The following is a 20,257-nucleotide window of genomic DNA, read 5'->3' on the forward strand; positions in this document are numbered from 1 at the left end:
ATATTTTGATTCAGGGGGTTTTTCAATCATAAACCATCTCTCCAAGGTTATGATTACAAATTCAGTTCAAATTAGTGACTTCATCACCTTGGTATGACAGTCGAACTCAAGATGCTAGAGTCCTTAATCAAAAGCTATGTAGACAAAACTTCATAGAATGACTCAGGGCAGGATGCACAGCATACCTTTTGCCCCATCACCAGTACCCCTCATTCACCTTCTCAGCTTCCTTGACCTCTCCCCTATTCACAGGGTCAGCTTGGCAGCCATAGAGAAGACCCCTGTGGATGTGAACCACACCCCTGTTTCCCACCACCTATTTATTTATCAATCTCTTTATGATGGCCCAAAGCCAAGCCTATGTGCCAATACACAGCCCCCCCAATACAGGCACAGTCCCAGAGATGAGCCATTTCACTATAAACGTAGACACAGCATTCTACATTTATCTTAATTCCGTGGTTTCCAGGTATATCATTCAGAGTTCAACCAGGAGAGTATGACCAGTTGGAAATTTATGTATAAAATGTACATATCCCCCACATATAGGTACATACATAATGCACACATGCACACACATATTTATGCCTACACACGTCTATATACAGGTGCACCCCCACACACGTATAAATTTAACACAAGGACTTGCCTTACACAATTTAGGAGCCGACTAAGCAAGTCTGATGTCTGTAGGGCAGGCCAACAGGAAGAGAGAATGAGGATGAAACCTCTCAAGCACAACTGAAGCCATCACCTACAGCCAGGGCTCACTTGTCTACCCGCCACCCCACACACACATACTTTTTTCTCTCTTGTGAAAGCCTCAACTCTCTTCTAGGACTCTTGACTGATTAAGCCAGGCCCACCTAGGATAATCTCTCCAATTTAAATCAACTAATTAGGAATTTTAATTACATCTGCAAAAATCTCTCCTCAACAGTCCCAAAATCATGGTTTGATTCAATAACGGAGGGCTATAGTTCAGGCTAACCAGATTGACATCAGCCCAGTGTTGTGAGGAGATAAGCCCTACTCTCACCCCCATCATTGTCCCAGGCAGGCTGAAAGCAGCTCAGGCCACTCACACTGATTAAAGAAAACTCCAGAAAATAATTTTTAGTAGATCTTTATACTAAAAGAGAACATGTCTAAAGAAAGTCGAAGAAAATATCAATAAGTCTACCTGCCTTATTGATATTTACATAAGAGTAAAGAAATATACATATGGGTAAGAATCATAACGTCATCTAAAAAGAAATAATAAACTTGGAATAAGTAGTAGTAATGATGATACAAATATAACTTTAATATCTTTAATATGTAAAGAGATTCTATAAATTGATTAAAAACATTTAACTAACAGGCTATTAGGCAGAGAACATCAGGTAGTTTATAGTAAAGCAAATAAAAATAGCTCTTAAACATTGGAAAAGCTGTTCTATTTTATTATAAGAGAAATGCAAGTTAAAATTATGGTGCTCTGTTATGTCCACCTGTGAAACTGATTCGAATAAGAAAGCTTAGTGACACAATGTGCAGTAAGCGTGTGGTAAATAAACACTTTCACACTTTTCTCTGAGAAGCAGTTTTACACATCCATCTAAATTAAGAGCACATATAATTTCTTTTTTTTTTTTTAACACCTACAGCACTTGGTGTTCTTAGGTGGCCTCCCATTCAAGTACTAACCAGGGCCGATCCTGCTTAGCTTCTGAGATCAGACAGGATCTGGCACATTCAGGGTGGCATGGCTATACATTAAAAGCACATGTAACTTCTTAATTGCAACTTTGTTTCTAAATATTTATCATACAGTTATTTTTGCATTTATATGTAATCATGTATATATGAGGATATTTGTTCCAACACTGTATTGTTGGCGAAGTCTATCAATGAGATAAATGGAATCATTTACAATAAAATTCATACTATGGGAGGTAGCTGAGATCCAGAGTTGTTTCCAAAATACAATGTTAATTGCAAACAACAAAGTCATGCACATATCTATATATATATATATGTGTCAATATAATATAAAATATTCTGGAAGAATACAGAAAATACTGGAACACTTGTTGCCTTGAGACTAGAAAAAAGGGTTGTCAAAGAGACCTTTTCATTGTAAACCCTGTTATGCCTTTTTAAATTTTCACCTATTAAAATTATTTAATCAATTTTTAAAAGAGAATTAAATATTAGAAAGTAATTCATCTTATTAATACTATGAAAATGCTTTTCTGGCCAAAAAAAAGGCTGTTGATTTAAATTTATAATAACTTTTAAGTATGCATGGAATTTGCACAGATCCCAAAAAAATAAGATTACCATGTGATTCAAGCTATGGATTAAAGATATTTTAATTGCTCATCAGAAGTATTTTAGGAAAACTAATATTTATATTTTCACCAGTAGAAGTGAGAATTTTCCATTATTTAACCAGTATGATAAAAGACTTGTGGGAATTATGTCAAATATTTCATCTCTCTAGCTTTTGGTTCTGACTTTCTGACATTTGTTAATTTGATTGATATGAATAGTGTTTAATAATTCAAGCATAAAAATACATGTTAGAACTTGAATTAAAACTAGCATATAGGTAGTTAATGAAAAGTGTTTTGATTTGAAGTTTATTAATCAGATAATTTAAAATTTCATAATACTTAATGGCAGGTGTATTTTAAACTTTTCTTTAGAGATTGGTAACATTTCAGCACTTAAAAATATAACTAAATTCAACTAAAGAATACAAGTGTGATTCACCTTCTCTCTGCCCCCCACCATACACTTACTTTATGGACTGGTAGCCCTTAAATGAATAAAATCCCTCCTGTTATTAGTACTGGAATATTTTTCTTTGTTACTTTAAGTACATACACTTATCTTTCTGTTAAGGAAAACTGCCAGTGTGGACAGCATCCTTAAAGACTCAGAGGCACATTCTCTGAGACATAGCTTTCACATTTGTCTTATTTATGGAAATGTGTTCCAGAATTCCAAATTGAAACCTATTTTTTGTTTCATTCCAGCACATACATTGATGATTGAAATATTTTAAGACATATTTACTATACCATTCACTAGGGTTCAGCTGGGAGAGAAAAAAAGAAAATGAAGTTCTCAAGTCATACTTGTTTGATAATGCCAAAGCAGTGGGCCAGACCCTTGCAAAAATGTGTTTCTATATCATAAGGGCCAGATTTAAGGTCTTAACTTATAAGGTGAGTGAAGATTAATCATGAAGGTCAAGTGTTTATTTTCATGGATCTGCAAGAAACATAATAGTACCCCATGTCTTGGCCAAGGAAGGTCTTCCCTTAGCTGTGAGGACTTATTCCCCCATAGGACCACAGTCTTCATCAGAGGCCAGAATCATGTTGGTTTATGGCAGTCAGTGGTCAGTGAAACCTAACGGCCTTTTTTTTGTCACTGTGGTTGTGACAAGTGTGTCCTCATCTTTATTACTGCTGTTGCCTAATTTGAAAATGTCTTTCAAGAAATCTAAAAATTAAGGTCTAGAAATGGAAACGAGCAATATTCCCACATCAGGAAACTCTGAATTAACCCGGCAGCTCCATAAGAGATGCATATTTTTTTCTCTTTTGTTCACTTCCAAATCCTTACTTCTTAAATGTAAGCACTCAAAGAAAATTTGTCAAATACATTTTCTACTTGAAGTTAATCCTGGAAATTAAGAGATCAGGGATTATAACTTATTACCTAACTTAATTTTTATTGTATTGTTGTAGAGTGATCTGTTTTTACCAGAATTTATAAAACTTAAATATTACTAACTGCTCTTTGGAGGGTAGAAAGCTAAGGTAGTTAGTGCCATCTAGTGGTGACTTACAGATTTGCCTTCTGTTGTAAGTAGCAAAAATGAGGGAAAAAAGCAATTGCTGACATTCATTTATACCTTGTTCTCTAAGCAGAAAAGGTGATACTATTGATTAGAGCAGAATAAATCATTAAATACGAAGCAAGAAGATTAATGACAAGTGCATAGTGAACCAACAATATGCTTTTCATTAAATTAAAACCATTAAATTTTAAATACTAATCAATATTTTTATAATTAACTGTATGCCTTCAAGCTCATTCTTTACAATGCCCTCAAATTCTTCTTTTCTACCAAGCATTCTATTCCAGAAGGTTTTTGTTGTTGTTGCTGTTCTACTAAATGACGTATTCACCAAGTACTTTGGGAAAGATGAACCTTGCTTTTTGTTTCTTCATCTTCATCATAAGCCATCACTGCACTTTTAACTGACACAGCGGAAAACCTCTCATTTCTTCCAAGAACGTTCTCCTGAGTGTAGTGCCATTCTCTGTCCCAGTGCAGGAGAGTGAGTGAGGAGTCCAGGCAGAGAGCTGACATGGTTATTGAGGGCAGGGTGAGGCTTGGCCGGGCTCTGAAGGCTGTACTTGCACGGTTGTCTGCAGACAGCCTTGAAATGAGCCCTGAGCCACCTTAGCTGAAAACATGGAGCCCCACCTTCCAGAGGGGATCTTTAACCTGTTTTCTTCCTTATCCACAGTCCCCAGAATGAGGGTGAACACCATACTGCTAACCAGAGTACTCATTACTCTGTCCACGCCTTTAAGTTTGCTTTGTCCATCACTACTCATTCTGACTTACTCTTGATGCCCTGGTATCCTTTTCAGTATTTTTCACACCCCCACCTCTGTTTTAAAATTCTTCCCCAAAGGATTCATATGTCAGGTAATTGCATTCTGGCTTTAATATAACAACAGCTTTTATGAAGTCCTCCTGCTCGGGAGACCATTCTATGAGAGTGGAGAGGCTGCAGCCCCAAGATATGGTCTTAAGTGGGCAGAGGGCAGGAGAGCTTAAGGTCAAGAGAATAGATACTCGTGCCTCTCTGTGTCTGTGATGGATGTTCCTTGTGTCTCGAAGTATTTCTTTGGATCTCAGAACTTTCCTACCTGCAAGGAAAATCAGAGAAGTTGAAATGATAGAAATGTAAACGTAAAAAAGACTTTTTTTTTTAATTCGAAAACTATTTACATCTTGGAGTTCAATTTCAGGAGAGAACTGAGCAGAGGGGAGGATGGAAAGATTTATGAATTACCAAGCTTTTCCTAGGACAGTTCTGCTGAGACAGGGCAATTATGTTGTAATTGAGACATGAACTCACAGCACATCCAATAGTCCTTTAATCATATGAAAATTTCTAAAAGAGATAGATTGTCATTTGGAATTGCCCTCACCTATTTCCTTCAATTAATATAAAGACTTACTAGAACTCATTTTTAAATCATATTAATTTACATTTCACATCTCCCAGCTTAAGAAGTTTCTTCATTCATTCATTCATTCATCACGTGTTTGACACATTTTTATTGAACACCAACAGTGAGTGTGACAAAGCTCCAATGCAGTAAATGAATTACTATGCCCCCTAGAACTTAGATTTTATTTTCATTCCTGATATGTCATAGCTACTTTTATTAAACAGTTTGGTAAGAATGCGAAGTAGTCATGAGAAAATGGATCTGGTGATATCCCACTGACACATAAGAACAGGTGTCCTTTAGCCATGTCAGATGGGCCTTTGTCACTTTAGGTGCTAGCTCTGTAGCTCTCAGTAGACAGCATAAAGAAGGAAGTCAAGGTTTTGGAGACAAGTGGCCCGGCCAAGTGGCAGCTGTGGCATATTGTGACTTCATTGTACTTTTGGTTCCTGGGACTGTGAGATCAGGAAGACAGACAAGGATATTTAGTGTGTGCTGGAAGATAAGTGACTGTGTACAATTAAGCTTAATGTCTGTTTCCTTAAATTTCTCCAAAATCTGGGAGTATCTCATTTCTTCATGGCCAGTGCTTGGGCACTGATAAGATAAATGGATGTATAAAATTTCTACTCAACTCACACCAAAAAAAAAAAAAAAAAAAAATCCAATTGTGGTTTTTCCATGAACCAAATTTAGTAGCAATACCCTCATTTTACACTGGGGCTAAGTGTGGGTCAGGAAGATGAGAGAGAGACTTACAAAAAGGAAAGGTTATAGGAATATAAGGAGTAGATTCCCCCCTCCATTTTGTGATGCAAATTAATGTAAATCAAATAGATAATAGTGGAGGTTGCCAGTAATAATGGCCAGCAAAACTTTGCTGCTGTGTGCTTCAATTACCTGCTCCCAGTATAAGGAAGAATACCTTCCTCAGGTAAGGTCTGCATAGACACTTAGGAGTTGAGGAGTGAGTGGAAACAGCTGGTGGATATTTAATGTTTGTTTTTAAATAATTTCCATATAGCATAAAATTGAAGAGAAAGAGTAATGGAAGAATAGGAATCCAAGGGGATCATGAAAATCCGCAGCATCTTTTGGGAGGCGCAGATAGGATTTGAAAGGCTTCTAAGTAGGGAGGGAATCTACCCAAACAAAGCCTCTGAGACCCTTACAACACCTTGAGTTGTGGGAACATAACTGTATTTAGCACTCACAGGATCCAAGCAGTTGCCCGAAGAATGAGATAAGCCATCTTTTTTCATGTCTCTCTTCCTAATTCTCCCTTTGTCTTCTCTGCATAAGTTAAAATGTGATTGTTTGGAAATAAAAATAATTATGCAGATCAACTCAGCAGTGTATCAGTGAAGAAAAGTGACATATTATTTGTGTGCTTCAGACCCCCTCATCTCAAGATAACCGGCTAGACAGCTCTGTGACGTTTAATCCCTATGAGTCAGACGGAGGACTCTGGACCTCAGGAAGAGGTGAGAGATGCCCTTTTAGTCGCCGGACATTCACAACTAGATGAATTGGTCTGTACAGGCTCCCTCACAATGAACTGGCCACACTGAAAATGTTTTTCAATGCTGTTTCTAGAGAACTTCTCTTCTTTTTCAATATTGATACTACTCAATGTTCACATTTCTGAGAAGATCGTGCTCTTGGAAAGATATTTGAAACTAATATGTTTCAGCAGAAGGTGCAATAAGGTGTGGCTGGTAGAACCTGAAGGGATGTCTGAGCTATTGGAATTGTAGACATGTTTAGGGAATTGTGGTGATTGTGTGAAGCCACAAGAGGATGCAACTCAGGATGCCACCCCTCAATGAAGTCAGTAGCCCTCTACTAGCTATCAGAAATGGGGCCTCCAGATGACCTTCTTGGGTTCTGCAGGTGACCCCAGATCATTTTTGTTGATGAACTTGGTCTTTTTATTGCTACAAAAACCACCCAAAACAGAAGCTTAAAATGACAGCAGTCATTTAATTTTCTTTCATTCAATTATCCAGTGCAGGTCAGGAATTTGGGCAAGGCTCAGTTGGGTGGTTGTGGCTCAGGGCCTCTCTTAGTAAGATTAGATCTGGATCTGGGCCAGCAGGGAGGAGGGTGTGGTGAGGCTGGAGCTCTAGGGGCTGGCCAGCATCTCCTTGTCTTCGTTTAGTCTTGGGGAACTCTCTGATTGGTCTCTCCACCTGGGCTTGGACCGTCTTACAGTATAAAAGATGTCAGGGCAGTTGGATACCTTGCATGGTGTCCAGAGCTTCAAGAACCAAGTTTCCAACAAATGAGCCCTGTATAACCTCTTCTGATTATATCACAAACATCACTCTTGATACACTTTATTAGTTGACACAGTTACAAAAGCCACCAAAGGGAGGTGACATAGATTGTACCTCTCAATAGAAGGAAGATCAGAATTTTCGGACATAGTTAAAGCCACCATGGCCCATGAGGAGGGCCCCAGCTATCTTTGCCTCTGGCATGAAAGACCCTTTCTTGATAAATATTAACGCAAGAATGGGGGTCCAGTTCAATGGAGTGAGGGGCTTTTTACTGCCCCTCTATGAGCTGGGCAAGACTGTGCCTTGGGTACTCACTGGCACTAAAACTATCCAAAATGACCAAGGTCTTGAAAGGCAAGCTGTGACCACAGGAGGTAGGAGTGGGATTTTCACAAGGGATCTAGCCCTGGGGTTGCGTGTTTCTTGACTTCATTGTAGATGCCCAGAGAGAAGCCTTGCCCATGGACACAGAAGTGTACGAAAGCCCCTATGCAGACCCAGAGGAGATCAGGCCCAAGGAGGTCTACCTGGACCGGCAGCTGTTAACCCTGGAGGACAAGGAACTGGGCTCTGGTAACTTTGGAACTGTGAAGAAGGGCTCCTACCAGATGAAAAAGTAAGTCAAAGCTTTGCACTGTCATACTACACTCATTCTCATGTGAACTTATATGCTAGAAACTAATACATATGCATATATTATGTTGATTGCATCCCAAACACAAAATGTAACGCACCATAGCTAAATCTTTTTTATTAACAATATAATTTTTCTTCATTTGTGGTATAATTACCATAAAAGCATCCATTATGTATATTTATTATGTGTATAGTAATTATATATATTATTTTAGACATAGTACATGTATCCTTTAGAAAACAGAAGGAAGCAAAACGTAAGAATATAACAATGTCAGATTGTTACTACCCAAATACCACTACTGTTAACTCACTTTAGCATGTTTTCACTATTTTCTTTTATTTTTAAAAAATGTCTCATTTCTCTTTTCTAGAAAGTCCCTAATTCCAAATATTATTACATTAATTATTTACTTGCTTTATCCTATAATTTTATATTGTAGCAATACATATTATACAACAATTAGAACTGCTAAGCTACAAATAGTAGTTATTACACAATAATTACGACTGCTAAATGACTAAAATCTCTTTGTACTTCATTTGGTCTTTAGAAGTTAACCCACATAGAATGTTCAGTAAAAATAGTGGTTTCTAAATTTCTTTGAAACAAATCCTCCCTTTGAATATGTATGTTTGAATTAGTATGTCACCGATGTGAATAAAATTAGTTTTGTTATTCAATGCTATTTTAAATTTAAGGAATTTAAAATTTTTTTCTTGAGTAAGTAATTTATACAGTTCAGGAATATAGATACAAGTATATACAGAAACTCTTGCTTTCAATCCTGCCCCTTCTCTCTATGTGTGTATATCTGTGTGTGTATAAGTGTATATATAAAATTTAATAATATGCTTATTTTAAAATATATGTATATATACCACAGTCATTTTGTAAAATACATTTAAATTATCCTGCGTTAAGGTATACATTTCCACAACTAGTTTGTGATACTTAAATTTCTTTTTTTAATTATATATGTAAATCAACATAGACATGATTATAGATACATAATTTCAACTAGAGGGTTTAGGGAGAGAAGAGATCCTATAGATCATTTTGGAGCACAGTGAGGTCTTTGCAATGTTAAGTCTTTCAGTCAATAAACATGACCCATCCCTCCATTTACTTGAGTCATTTCTAACTTCTCTCAGGTTTCTCTCAGCAGAGCTGTCTAGTTTTCTATTTAGAGGTCTTGCACAACTTTTTTTGTTGGCTTCATTTGTAGGTATTTAGTACTTTTGAAATTAATATGTATCCTATAATTTTTAAAATTTAATTTGCTAATCTCTAGTGTTAGTTGAATGTGGAAATATAACTGGTTTTGCCTATTGACCGATACCTAGCAACCTTGCTGAATTCATCCATTATTTTTCATTTATTATTTGAGTACCTTAGCTGTGTAGTCTTTGACCCAGAAATGTGTCATCTATGAATAATGTCAGTTTTATTTTATTCTATCTAATCCTTATACTTTTTATATTTCCTTCTTGCCTTTTTTTATTACCCAGGAACTGAGGCTCAATGTAGAATAAAAGTAGCAGTTGCCTCATTGCTCATTCCTGATTTCAGGAAAAGACTTTCAGTGTTTCACTATTATATTTGTAGCTGGTCTTTATCAGAATTAAAAAGTTTCCTTCTATTCTTACTTTTCTGAGAAATTTGTTTTTAATCATGAATCTGTATTATATATTTTTTTGAATTTCTTTTTCCTCTGCTGGGAAAAACATTTGGTTTTCCTCCTTTATTGTGTTCATGTGGTATTGCACTGATTGATTTTCAAATATTAAACCCACCTCGCATTCCTGGAATAAACCTTTCTTGTTCACGAATTATATATTAATAATATCCTTTTTATAATTAACTGAATTTACAATACTTCTGTTAGAATTTTTGCATCTATGTTCATGAAATTATTTTCTTGTAATTTCTTTGTCTGTTTTGGCATCAAGGTAATGTTGGCCTCATAAAATGGGTTGGGAAGTTTCCTTCCTCTTTTCTTTCCTGGAAAAGGCTGTAGGTATTATTTCTTCCTGAAACATTGGGAAGAATCAAGAATTTTTTGCTTGTTAATTTTGACCCCTACCTCATACCATACACAAAACCAGTCCAGATGGATGATAGACTAAAATGTGAAGGTAAAACAATAAACTGTCTAGAGATAGCATAGGATAGTATTTTTCCATGATCTCAGGAAAAGGATGAGGGGGACTCTTGGGGTGCTGGTGGTGTTCTTTGCCTCCATCTGTGTAGAAGCTACAGCATGTGTCTAGTGTGTAAACATTCATTGAGTTCTACTCTGAAGTTGTCTGTGCTTTTCTGAATGTATGTCAGACTTACTCTGCTATTCTCTTATTTTACCTGTTTTATTGGCTAGTTCTGGTTTTATTCTCCCATTTTGGAATTCAACAGAAGAGGTATATTTCCCACATTTGTGGGAATTGTATTCACAGAGAGATGCAGTTTTTCAAATCACACATAGTTAAGTTTTGTTCATTTATTTAAGCTCTATTATATAAGACTATTTTCAAGAGTTCAAACATGACCTATATGATGTTTTTATTAGAAAATAAAAAAATAATTATTTTTTCACAAACTTGTTGAGGCACACTTAAAATAAACCTGTTTAAATGTTTTGTAAACTATGAGCTTTAAAAGTGTATGCTTTTTATTTCTGCATCCAGAAATTCATATTTAACATATACTAAAGGAATGTCGTATTTACATATGTTACACATAATCTGAGATGGCAAATCTCAATATGTTATAGAAATTCATGTTTGTCATAGTTTGTAAGGTTTTCTATGAAAATTATTTAAATATTTTCTCATATTTCGGCTTTCTCCTTAGTTGGGGCATTCTTCTGCACCATCCCCCATTACTAGTCACTTATAGCATGGCTTCTTAAGATGTAATTTCAATCTGTTGCAGTTATTTGCATAACATCATTTCTAGTGTAGGAATCGTACTTCGTAGCAGAGTATTATCTAGAGGTTAGCCACTTTGAAAAGTTTCTTATGTTTTACGACTTCTTTGCAGAGGTGTGAAAACAGTAGCTGTGAAAATCCTGAAAAATGAGGCCAATGACCCGGCCCTTAAAGATGAGCTGTTAGCAGAAGCGAACGTCATGCAGCAACTGGACAACCCTTACATTGTGCGCATGATCGGGATTTGTGAAGCCGAGTCCTGGATGCTGGTTATGGAGATGGCGGAACTTGGTCCACTCAATAAATATTTACAGCAGAACAGGTATCTTTAGGTGCCCCAGAAGTTTATGCTGTGAGGGGCAGGGCCCACCCGCCGATGCACATAGTAGCCTGATTTCTACAAGAAGCTTCTCTCCTCCCATGTTGTTGCAGTGTCGGTCCACACCTTAAGAGAGGAGGGAAGAGAGAAAGAGAGCTGTAGTCTTTGGATGAAATGTTCTTTTAGCTTCTTTTAGCAAAGAAAAACTCTAATCCAACAATCTGGTTTTATTTTCCTTTGCTCACTCTGTATGGGCCCAGTGGTAGAATCAGCTTTAGAATATCTTATCAGTCAACCTCCCCACATGGAGAAAAATGTGCTATTTTACAAGAAATATTTGATATACACTTTATAAGGGATAACAGTGATGACTTGCATGTCTGGCTGACCTCTACATTCCTTGAATAATTACTTCTGAAAATATCTGTTGCTACTACTTGATTACGACCATGGATGGAGTAATCATGCTGTTCTCTTCTAAAGCCATTTTTGAGATAGAAGAACTTGTGTGGAATAACTCATAAGAATAAGCACTTTACTTCAACTCATTTGCTACATTATATTTGTACCTTACTTAGATTGTGTCATTAATCTCCATAGGAGAGAGATGTTGTTGCCCCTCTGCATAGGTAAGAAATTGAGAGTCAGGGTTGGTTTTGTTACCTATACAATATTGGAATAAGGATTCCAACTGAAGCCTGGCTCTCAATGAGCCAGGTCTGATCACCCCATTAAACTGCTTTTCATATCATTTAAAGCATGCCTTGAAAATTGTACCAGTTGACCACCAGAAGAATGATGATCAGTTTTGAACAGTTATAGGTTAACGGGGAAATTTGTCACCACTCATGGCTCTTGCTTAAGAAGAATAAGAAATGAATAGATTTATTTTCTGTGTGAGGAGCACGGTTGGTTGTTCTGAAATGAACTACTATCCACTATCATTAATGACAAACTTGTGACTTTCAGGCATGTCAAGGATAAGAACATTATAGAACTGGTTCATCAGGTTTCTATGGGAATGAAATATTTGGAGGAGTGCAATTTTGTGCACAGAGATCTTGCTGCAAGAAATGTATTGCTGGTTACTCAACATTATGCCAAGATCAGTGATTTTGGACTTTCCAAAGCACTTCGTGCTGATGAAAACTACTACAAGGTAGGAACAACTTAGCCAGTATTTAGTGTACCAGGTAGTAAAAATCTGAAATGTAAATGTATGTCTTCTATATTATATTATGGTGGGATTTAAAATTTAAAAATAACTGTGTAAAAAAAATATTCTTCTTAAGCTTTGATTCTATTGTTTAAAGAAAATGGAAATACTCTAATATATCATGACTTTAGATTTACTCGGAATAGTATCTGCCAAACTATTTTCCTTGGAGTAATAGGGAATCAATAATTAACTATCAGAAAGATAAATTAAGAAAACAATTACATTTACAGTTGCATAAAAAAGAATAAAATACTTAAAAATAAATTTAACCAAGGAGGCGAAAGACCTGTATTCTGAAAAGTATAAGAAGTTAATGAAAGAAATTGAGAACAGCACAAATAAATGAAAATTATGCTCATGGATTGTAAGAATATTGTTAAATGTTAATATTGCATAAAGCAATCTCCAGATACATTGCAACCTCTATCAAAATTCCAATGGCATTTTTCACAGAACTAGAACAAATAATCCCCAAATTTGTATAGAACCACACAAGATCCCAAATAATCAAAGCCATCTTCAGAAAAGAACAAAGCTGGAGATATCATGCTCCCTGATTTCAAAATATACTATAGAACTATCATAATCAAAACAGTATGATATGGTCACAAACACAGATATGTAGATCAATGGAACAGAAAAGGAAGCCCAGACATAAACCCACGCAAATACATTTAACTTATATTGGACAAGGGAGCCAAGAGTACTCAAGGGGGCAATGACAGTCTTTTCAATAAATGGTGTTGGAAAAACTGGATATTCACATGCAAAAGAAAGAAATAGGACCCCTACCTCAGGTCACTTACAAAATTAACTCAAACTGGATTAAAGATTTAAACGTTAAGACATGAAACTATAAAACTCCTAAACACACACACACACACACACACACACACACACACACACACACAAACAAACATATAGAAAAATCTCCTCGACATTGGTCTTGGCAATTTTTTTTTTTGATATAACACTAAAAGCACAAGAAACAAAAGCAGAAATCAACAATTGGGACTACATCAAACAAAAAGTTTCTATACATCAAAAGAAACAATCAACAGAATGAAAAGGCAGCTTAAAATAATCAGATTTTAAAATGAGCAAAGGATATGAACAGACATTTTTTCCAAAGAATACAAACAGATGACGAATACATGAAAAGGTAAGGTACTCAACTTATCATCAGGGATATGCAAATCAGAACCACAGTGAGATATCACCTCATACCTTTCAAAATTGCTATTATTAAGAAGACAAGAGATAACAAGTATTGGCAAGAATGTGGAGAAAAAGGAACTCTTGTGTATTGTTGATGGGAATGTAAATTGGTGCAGTCACTATGGAAAGTAGTATGGAGGTTCCTCAAAAAAATTAAGAATAGAACTACCATATGATCTAACAACACCACTTCTGCATATTTATCTGAAGAAAATAAAATCACTATCTGGTACAGATGTCTGTATACCCCATTTCGCTGCAGAATTATTTACAATGGCCAAGATATGGAAACAATCTAAATGTCCATAATTGGATAAGTGGATAAAGAAAATGCATACACACACACACGCAATTAAAAAAGGAAGAAAATTCTGACATTTGCAACAACATTGATGAAACTTGAGAGCATTATGCTAAGTAAAATAAGTCAGACAGAAAAAGGCAAATGCTCTATGATCTCATTTAAATGTAGAATCCAAAAAATCTAAACACATTGAAACAGTAAATTGATGGGGGAAGTGGGTGAAGACGGTCAAAGGGTACAAACTTCCAGTTATGAGTAAGTTCTGGGGCTCTAATATACAGCATGATTATTATAGTTAAAAATACTGTGTTATATACTTGGAAGTTGCTACGAGAGTAGATATTAAATGTTCTCAAGATAACAAGAACAAAAATGGTTATAAGTCAAGTGATGGGTGTGTTAACTAATGTTGTGTTAAACATTTCACAATATAATGTGCATAAATCATCATATCGTACAAAAAACTCAAAGGCATGTTAGAACCTGCAAAAAGAGACTGAACACTCTGAAAAACATGGCAACATGAGGATTTTTCTTAAGAAAACAAAGCAAAAATGAAATGGAAAAGAATAAAAAGTCAAACAGAATTTAAGAGAAATGATAATGAGGGAAGCAAATGAGCTTGGCACCCAGAAAACAGTGTGCTGCAGCTGAAATTGTGCAGCACCAAGACTGTAAACACACACACCCTTTGATCCAGCAACTCCTTCTGAGTACCCTACATACAGGGCAAATAGACATACCTCATTTTATTGTGCTTCACAGATATTGTATTTTTTACAATACAGTATAGTAGCGACCCTGCATCAAGCAAGTCTTTTGGCACCATTTTTTAAAGAGCACTTGCTCATGTTGTGTCTCTGTGTCAAATTTTGGTAATCTTTGCAATGTTTCAAAGTTCTTATTAATATTTTTGTAATGGTGTTCTGTGATCAGTGATTTTTGTTGTTACTATTATAATTGTTTTGGGGCTCTACAAACTGCACCCATATAAGACAGCAAACTTAATAAATGTTATATGCAATCTGACTGCTCCACCAGCCAGCCATTCTCTCTCCCTCTCCTCAGGCCTCCCTATTCCCTGAGATACAATAATATTGGAATAAGGCCAATTATTAACCCTATAATGGCCTCTGTAGCTGTCATAGATAGCAATTCCTCTGATTGATCTAGACAAAGAAACTTTAAAACCTTCTGGAAAGAATTCACCATTCAAGAACATTCATGATTCAGGGGAAGAGTTCAAAATAGCAACAATAACAGGAGTTTGGAAGAAGCTGACCCCGAGCCCCATGGATGACTTTGAAGGATTCAAGGATTCAGTGAGGAAATAACTGCAAATGTGGTGGAAACAGCAAAATAACTAGAACTAGAAGAGGAGCCTGACAATGTGACTGAATTGCTGCAGTCTCTTGACAAAACTTTAATGGATAAAGAGTTACTTTTTCTGGATAAGCAAAGAGAGTGGTTCCTTGAGAAGGAATCTAGTCCTGGTGAAGACGCTGTGAAGATTGTTGAAATGACAACAACATACATAATATATATATATTCTAGAAGGATCCAAGAAAAATTATCAAGTGTGGTTATCTCTGTGGTTAAGAATTTGGAGTTCGTGGTGGAAAGAGGGTATATTTCATCAAATTTAGAATTTGTCAAAGGTTTATCCTTTTATCAGTTCAAAATTCAGAATAAACTTGAGATAACACACATGACTATATTGTTCACAAGTTCTGAAATCAAAATCTAAAAATAATCAGTGTTTCATACAGAGAAGTGCACCCATGGTCTCAGATTGATGTCCCCAAGTTGCCCCCTCCTGACCCACATTAGGGCAGATTGCCTCCCTTCCTCTGCTCCAGGAGACTTTACCCAGATTACAGTGACATCCACAAGAGGCAGCGAGACTTACCCACACCACACTGAACCTCAAGCCCCAAAGGAAAGCATTTTGATAGGCACGATTTTGATCTCTTTCCCACCATGTACTTTTTTTAATTAGAAAGTTTAAAACATATTTTAATGCTACTGGTAAACAGTCTATGCCAAAATAATTATTGTTGGCTTAAGACTATAGACAAGTACATAGTAGCAGTTAAAAGTACTTGTGAACAGCCCAATATTTCTTGGAGCATAACCATGAAGTAATATTCAGGTTTGACTCTTGCATTGTGACAACGAGCTCCATGAAGCTGTGAGTGACCAAAGGAAGAGATGAGAGAAAAACACTAAAAGATACAAGAAATTCAGTCTGTATTTAAAAAGATGCATTTAAATCTTAAAAATTTAAGAGTTTAGGATTTAATTATATTTTTCAGATTCAGACTAAATTTGTACACATACACACATGCGTCATTTTGAGAGTCATGATTTTATTTTTTTTAATTGTGGAAAAATACATGTAACATAAATTTTACCATCTTAACCCTTTTAAAGGTTACAATCCAGTAATGTTAAGTACATTCACTTTGTTTACAACCAATTTCCAGAATTCTTTTCATCTTCCAACATTGAAACTCTATAATCCTTAAACACTAACTTCCCCATCCTCTTTCTCCACCCAGCCCCTGAATACCATTATTCTGCTTTCTGTCTCTATTATTTGGACTATTCTGTGGGCCTCAGATGAGTGGAATCATACAATGTATGTCCTTTAGTGACTTGACTGGCTTATTTTACTCAGTATAATAAAAGGTAACCTCATGGTTCATCCACGTCGTACTGTGTCAGACTCCCCTTCCTTAAGGCTGAATGACATTCAATGGTATGAGTATACCCCATTATGTTTCTCCAGTCATCTGTCAATGAACACTTGGGTTGCTTCCACATTTTGGCTGTTGCAAAGAGTGCAGCTATAAACATGGGTGTCCACAATTTTATTCCTAATGAGAGTTCTTCATTTGCACTGCTTTCAGGCCCAGACCCACGGGAAGTGGCCTGTGAAGTGGTACGCTCCAGAATGCATCAACTACTACAAGTTCTCCAGCAAGAGTGATGTCTGGAGCTTCGGAGTGTTAATGTGGGAGGCGTTTTCCTATGGGCAGAAACCATATCGGGTAAGCTACTACTGTTTTATTTCCTAATTATGTGGCCATCAGTACAGATAAGCACCAAATTATCATTGCAGGACCATACATATCATAATCTGGGCACCCTTCTTCAGTCTTCCACTATCTTTGACACTGGGTAGTCAATATAGCCTCAGTTTATTCTAAACTAAAAAAAATATATTTGATGCTAACTGAACAGTATATCTTTTTTTCATTGTGTATTACACATATAAATATGCATAAAACATACCAAATTAATAGTAATTAAGGTAGAAATGGAAATAATGGCTATTGTTAGTATCAAATTGGCAGCTCGTTACATTTTTTATATTTTTTAAATCAAAATTTACATACAAAAAAAGTACACAAATGCTAGGATACAACTTGATAAATCTTCACAAATAGATGAAGAAACAGAACAGAACCTTAGAATCCATTTTCCCCCTGCTGGCACAAGTGTCCCTGCAAGGGTAACTCTATCTGACTTCTAGATCATAGGTTAGGTAATCCTGTTTTTGTAATTTTTATAATTGAAATCATACCACTTATACTTTTTTGTTTCTTTGGGGGAGTGGGATTTATTTGTTGTTTTGTTTTGCTGAATACTAAGTTTAAAAAGTTAAGGTATATTTTGCATGTTTTAGGGGATGAAAGGAAGTGAAGTTTCTGCTATGCTGGAGAAAGGAGAGAGGATGGGGTGCCCTGTGGGGTGTCCGAGAGAGATGTATGAGCTGATGAACCTGTGCTGGACGTATGAGTGAGTACCCAACCCTTCCTGCCATTTATCCAAACGCTTTGAAGGCATATGGAATGACTGGGTCCTAAAGGAAGCATGAATTCTGTCTTTTCATGAAACAGGGATGTGCTCCCTTCTAAATAAACAGTGAGGGAGATATCTTGCTTTCTGGACCATGTACTTCCATTCTTTAGTCTAAAGAATAAGTTTAGAGAGTTACACTAAGCCAGGATGTCAGAATTTAATGTAGATGATATCAGAAGGTAAGGTGGTCAGAGTAGAAGGATGTTCCCAAGAGTCTGGCCTGATGCTATGTACCATTTTTGGTAACAGAGGATAGCAGAGGTACTTAATGGAAAATGTCCTACTTTCCTAATTCCTGATCATCTTTCAGAGGGAGGCATGACCACAGATGTTGGCTGGCTTATAGATGGATTGGCTAAGGTAGCACTTTCCAAAAAGTGAGTCAGACCTGGGAACAGTAACCCTCAGAGTCTGCCCTGAGTGCCATCTTGTGTCCTGCCTGGAGCAAACATGACATTATGGCAGGTGATGTTTAGAGCAGCTTAGTAGTTAAGGGAAACCTATCACACCTGAGAATCAGAGAGTGTCACACCTGGAAATCAGGGAAATGTCACACCTGGGAATCAGAAAGTAGCTTTTAATTTTGCCTGGTTTTCGTAGCCTGTGAGTGCATCATGGGGAGCCATGAGCCCTGTTTCCTGTGCCACTAGCACTGCAATGTGCACATAGAATCTGCAGCTTGGCAACGATACGAATCTTTGATAGAGAGGAGCTCATATACTTACAGTAGATTTAATTTGGGGGGGATCAGGCTTGCTCACAGATACAACAGCTTGTGATGCCTGAGCATCTTAAGGATGAGGGTTATTGCACGTGTTCTCAGATGTCACCTAGGATTCCACAACACCCCTGGAAGAACCATTCACCACCATTATGGGGAGTGCAAGTAAAGAATCTTATTATTATCTAGAAGCACCAGGGAGTCAGCCCCAAAAGGAGGTATTTCCATCTGCTGGTGCTAGTCTTTTCAGGTGAGGGGCCTGGTCAGGCCTTTCAGTGCCAAAGATACCTGTCTAGGCTCTGGGGAGCTTGTCTAATCCAGGCTGTTTGTGCCGGAGGGGCATCAGAGTGTCAACAAGAAAGGAATGCTAGAAATAGCTTTTGGGTAGGGGGTGTCCATTTCTTGAAGTCTTGACTTAATCCCCCACCCCCAGTCTTTTCCAAACTAGAATCATTAGAATCATTGACAGGTAGGGCCCAGCCATGTTCAAAATTGAAATTGAAGGTATGGACTATGACTGGGGTGGGGGGCAGATAGGAAACAGAAGACAAATTACCCCGAGATAATGTTACAGACCTTAATATTGTCACCTTGTACCTGTACTGAGTCTAGTTCCAGCTGTCCTACTTCAAGGTGCCTCTGAAAGGCAGGCAGAGGGAGGACAGAAACACCCTCTGAGACTTGCCAAGAATCCCCTTAATGAGTGTGGGCCATTAAGGTTTTCTTGCAGCACAGTTCCTGAGAACCTACAAAGCTGCAGGAACAGCACAGGCTTTCCTGGCCTTTTGTAGACTGTGCATCACTACCCTGCCGGGTTTTGGAGACCTGGCACACTGTGATGCTTCACTAGGAGTAAAATAGACACCGAGGTCAGGAAATGTGCGAAGCTTTGGGTGAGGGCAGCCCTGCCCTTGTGTGCATAAGCTTGTGAGCACTTAACTAGAAGTGTTCTCTGGTCCTGCCTGTGGCTTCATCTGGAGGGTTTCAGTTCCTCTGAGAAAAATGGATTTTAAATCATTCTGAAACAAATGAAAAAACCTAGAACTAAAATGAACTCTCATGGAGATGGTTAAAGTTAATGTTTTGCATTTATGTTAGTACTGATATGTTTATTTTTGTTGGTTGTTCTCTGTGGTGGATGTTGACCAGTGAGAAGTGGAAGAGTGGGCAGAGGTGAGGACTTTGGGTGGGGGCAGGGTGTTAGGAATGTACCCAGTGGGGTGAACCGTGGTGGGCAGAGAGATGCAGTCAGAACACACCCTTGCTTGTCTCTGGGGGCCATGATGAGCCTATAGAACACTCTTAGCGCCTAGAGCCTTCTTGTGTTGGGAATCAGGACCAAGTCGGCTTTCCTGCCTCTATCTTCGTTGTGACATGTGCGCCTCCTCGTGCTGCTGTTGCCAGGTTGGTCCACAAGGAGCAGACCGGAAGGGAGAACGGTTCCTGGTATTCGCTGGAGTTGGAGTTAGGTAGAGCTCTCCTCTTTAAGAGAACATTGTTTCCAAATGTA

At 37.3% G+C, this 20,257-nt stretch overlaps 1 protein-coding gene and 1 pseudogene across 2 annotated transcripts in view; one reads left to right on the forward strand and one right to left on the reverse strand.

Annotated features, from left to right (window-relative positions):
* SYK (spleen associated tyrosine kinase) overlaps positions 1-20,257 on the forward strand; it is a 44,004-nt gene that overhangs the window by 17,816 nt on the left and 5,931 nt on the right. For both annotated transcript variants that reach the window (XM_006914926.1, XM_006914927.1), the window contains 6 exons: positions 6,650-6,737; positions 7,974-8,151; positions 11,212-11,421; positions 12,388-12,577; positions 17,072-17,212; positions 17,851-17,963. In XM_006914926.1, the coding sequence (XP_006914988.1) occupies positions 6,650-6,737; positions 7,974-8,151; positions 11,212-11,421; positions 12,388-12,577; positions 17,072-17,212; positions 17,851-17,963 (920 nt within the window). The remainder of the gene's footprint in view (positions 1-6,649; positions 6,738-7,973; positions 8,152-11,211; positions 11,422-12,387; positions 12,578-17,071; positions 17,213-17,850; positions 17,964-20,257) is intronic.
* On the reverse strand, positions 1,641-1,759 carry LOC112482139 (annotated as a pseudogene).

This window comes from Pteropus alecto, unplaced genomic scaffold, assembly GCF_000325575.1.
Source record: "Pteropus alecto unplaced genomic scaffold, ASM32557v1 scaffold256, whole genome shotgun sequence".
NCBI lineage: Eukaryota > Metazoa > Chordata > Mammalia > Chiroptera > Pteropodidae > Pteropus > Pteropus alecto.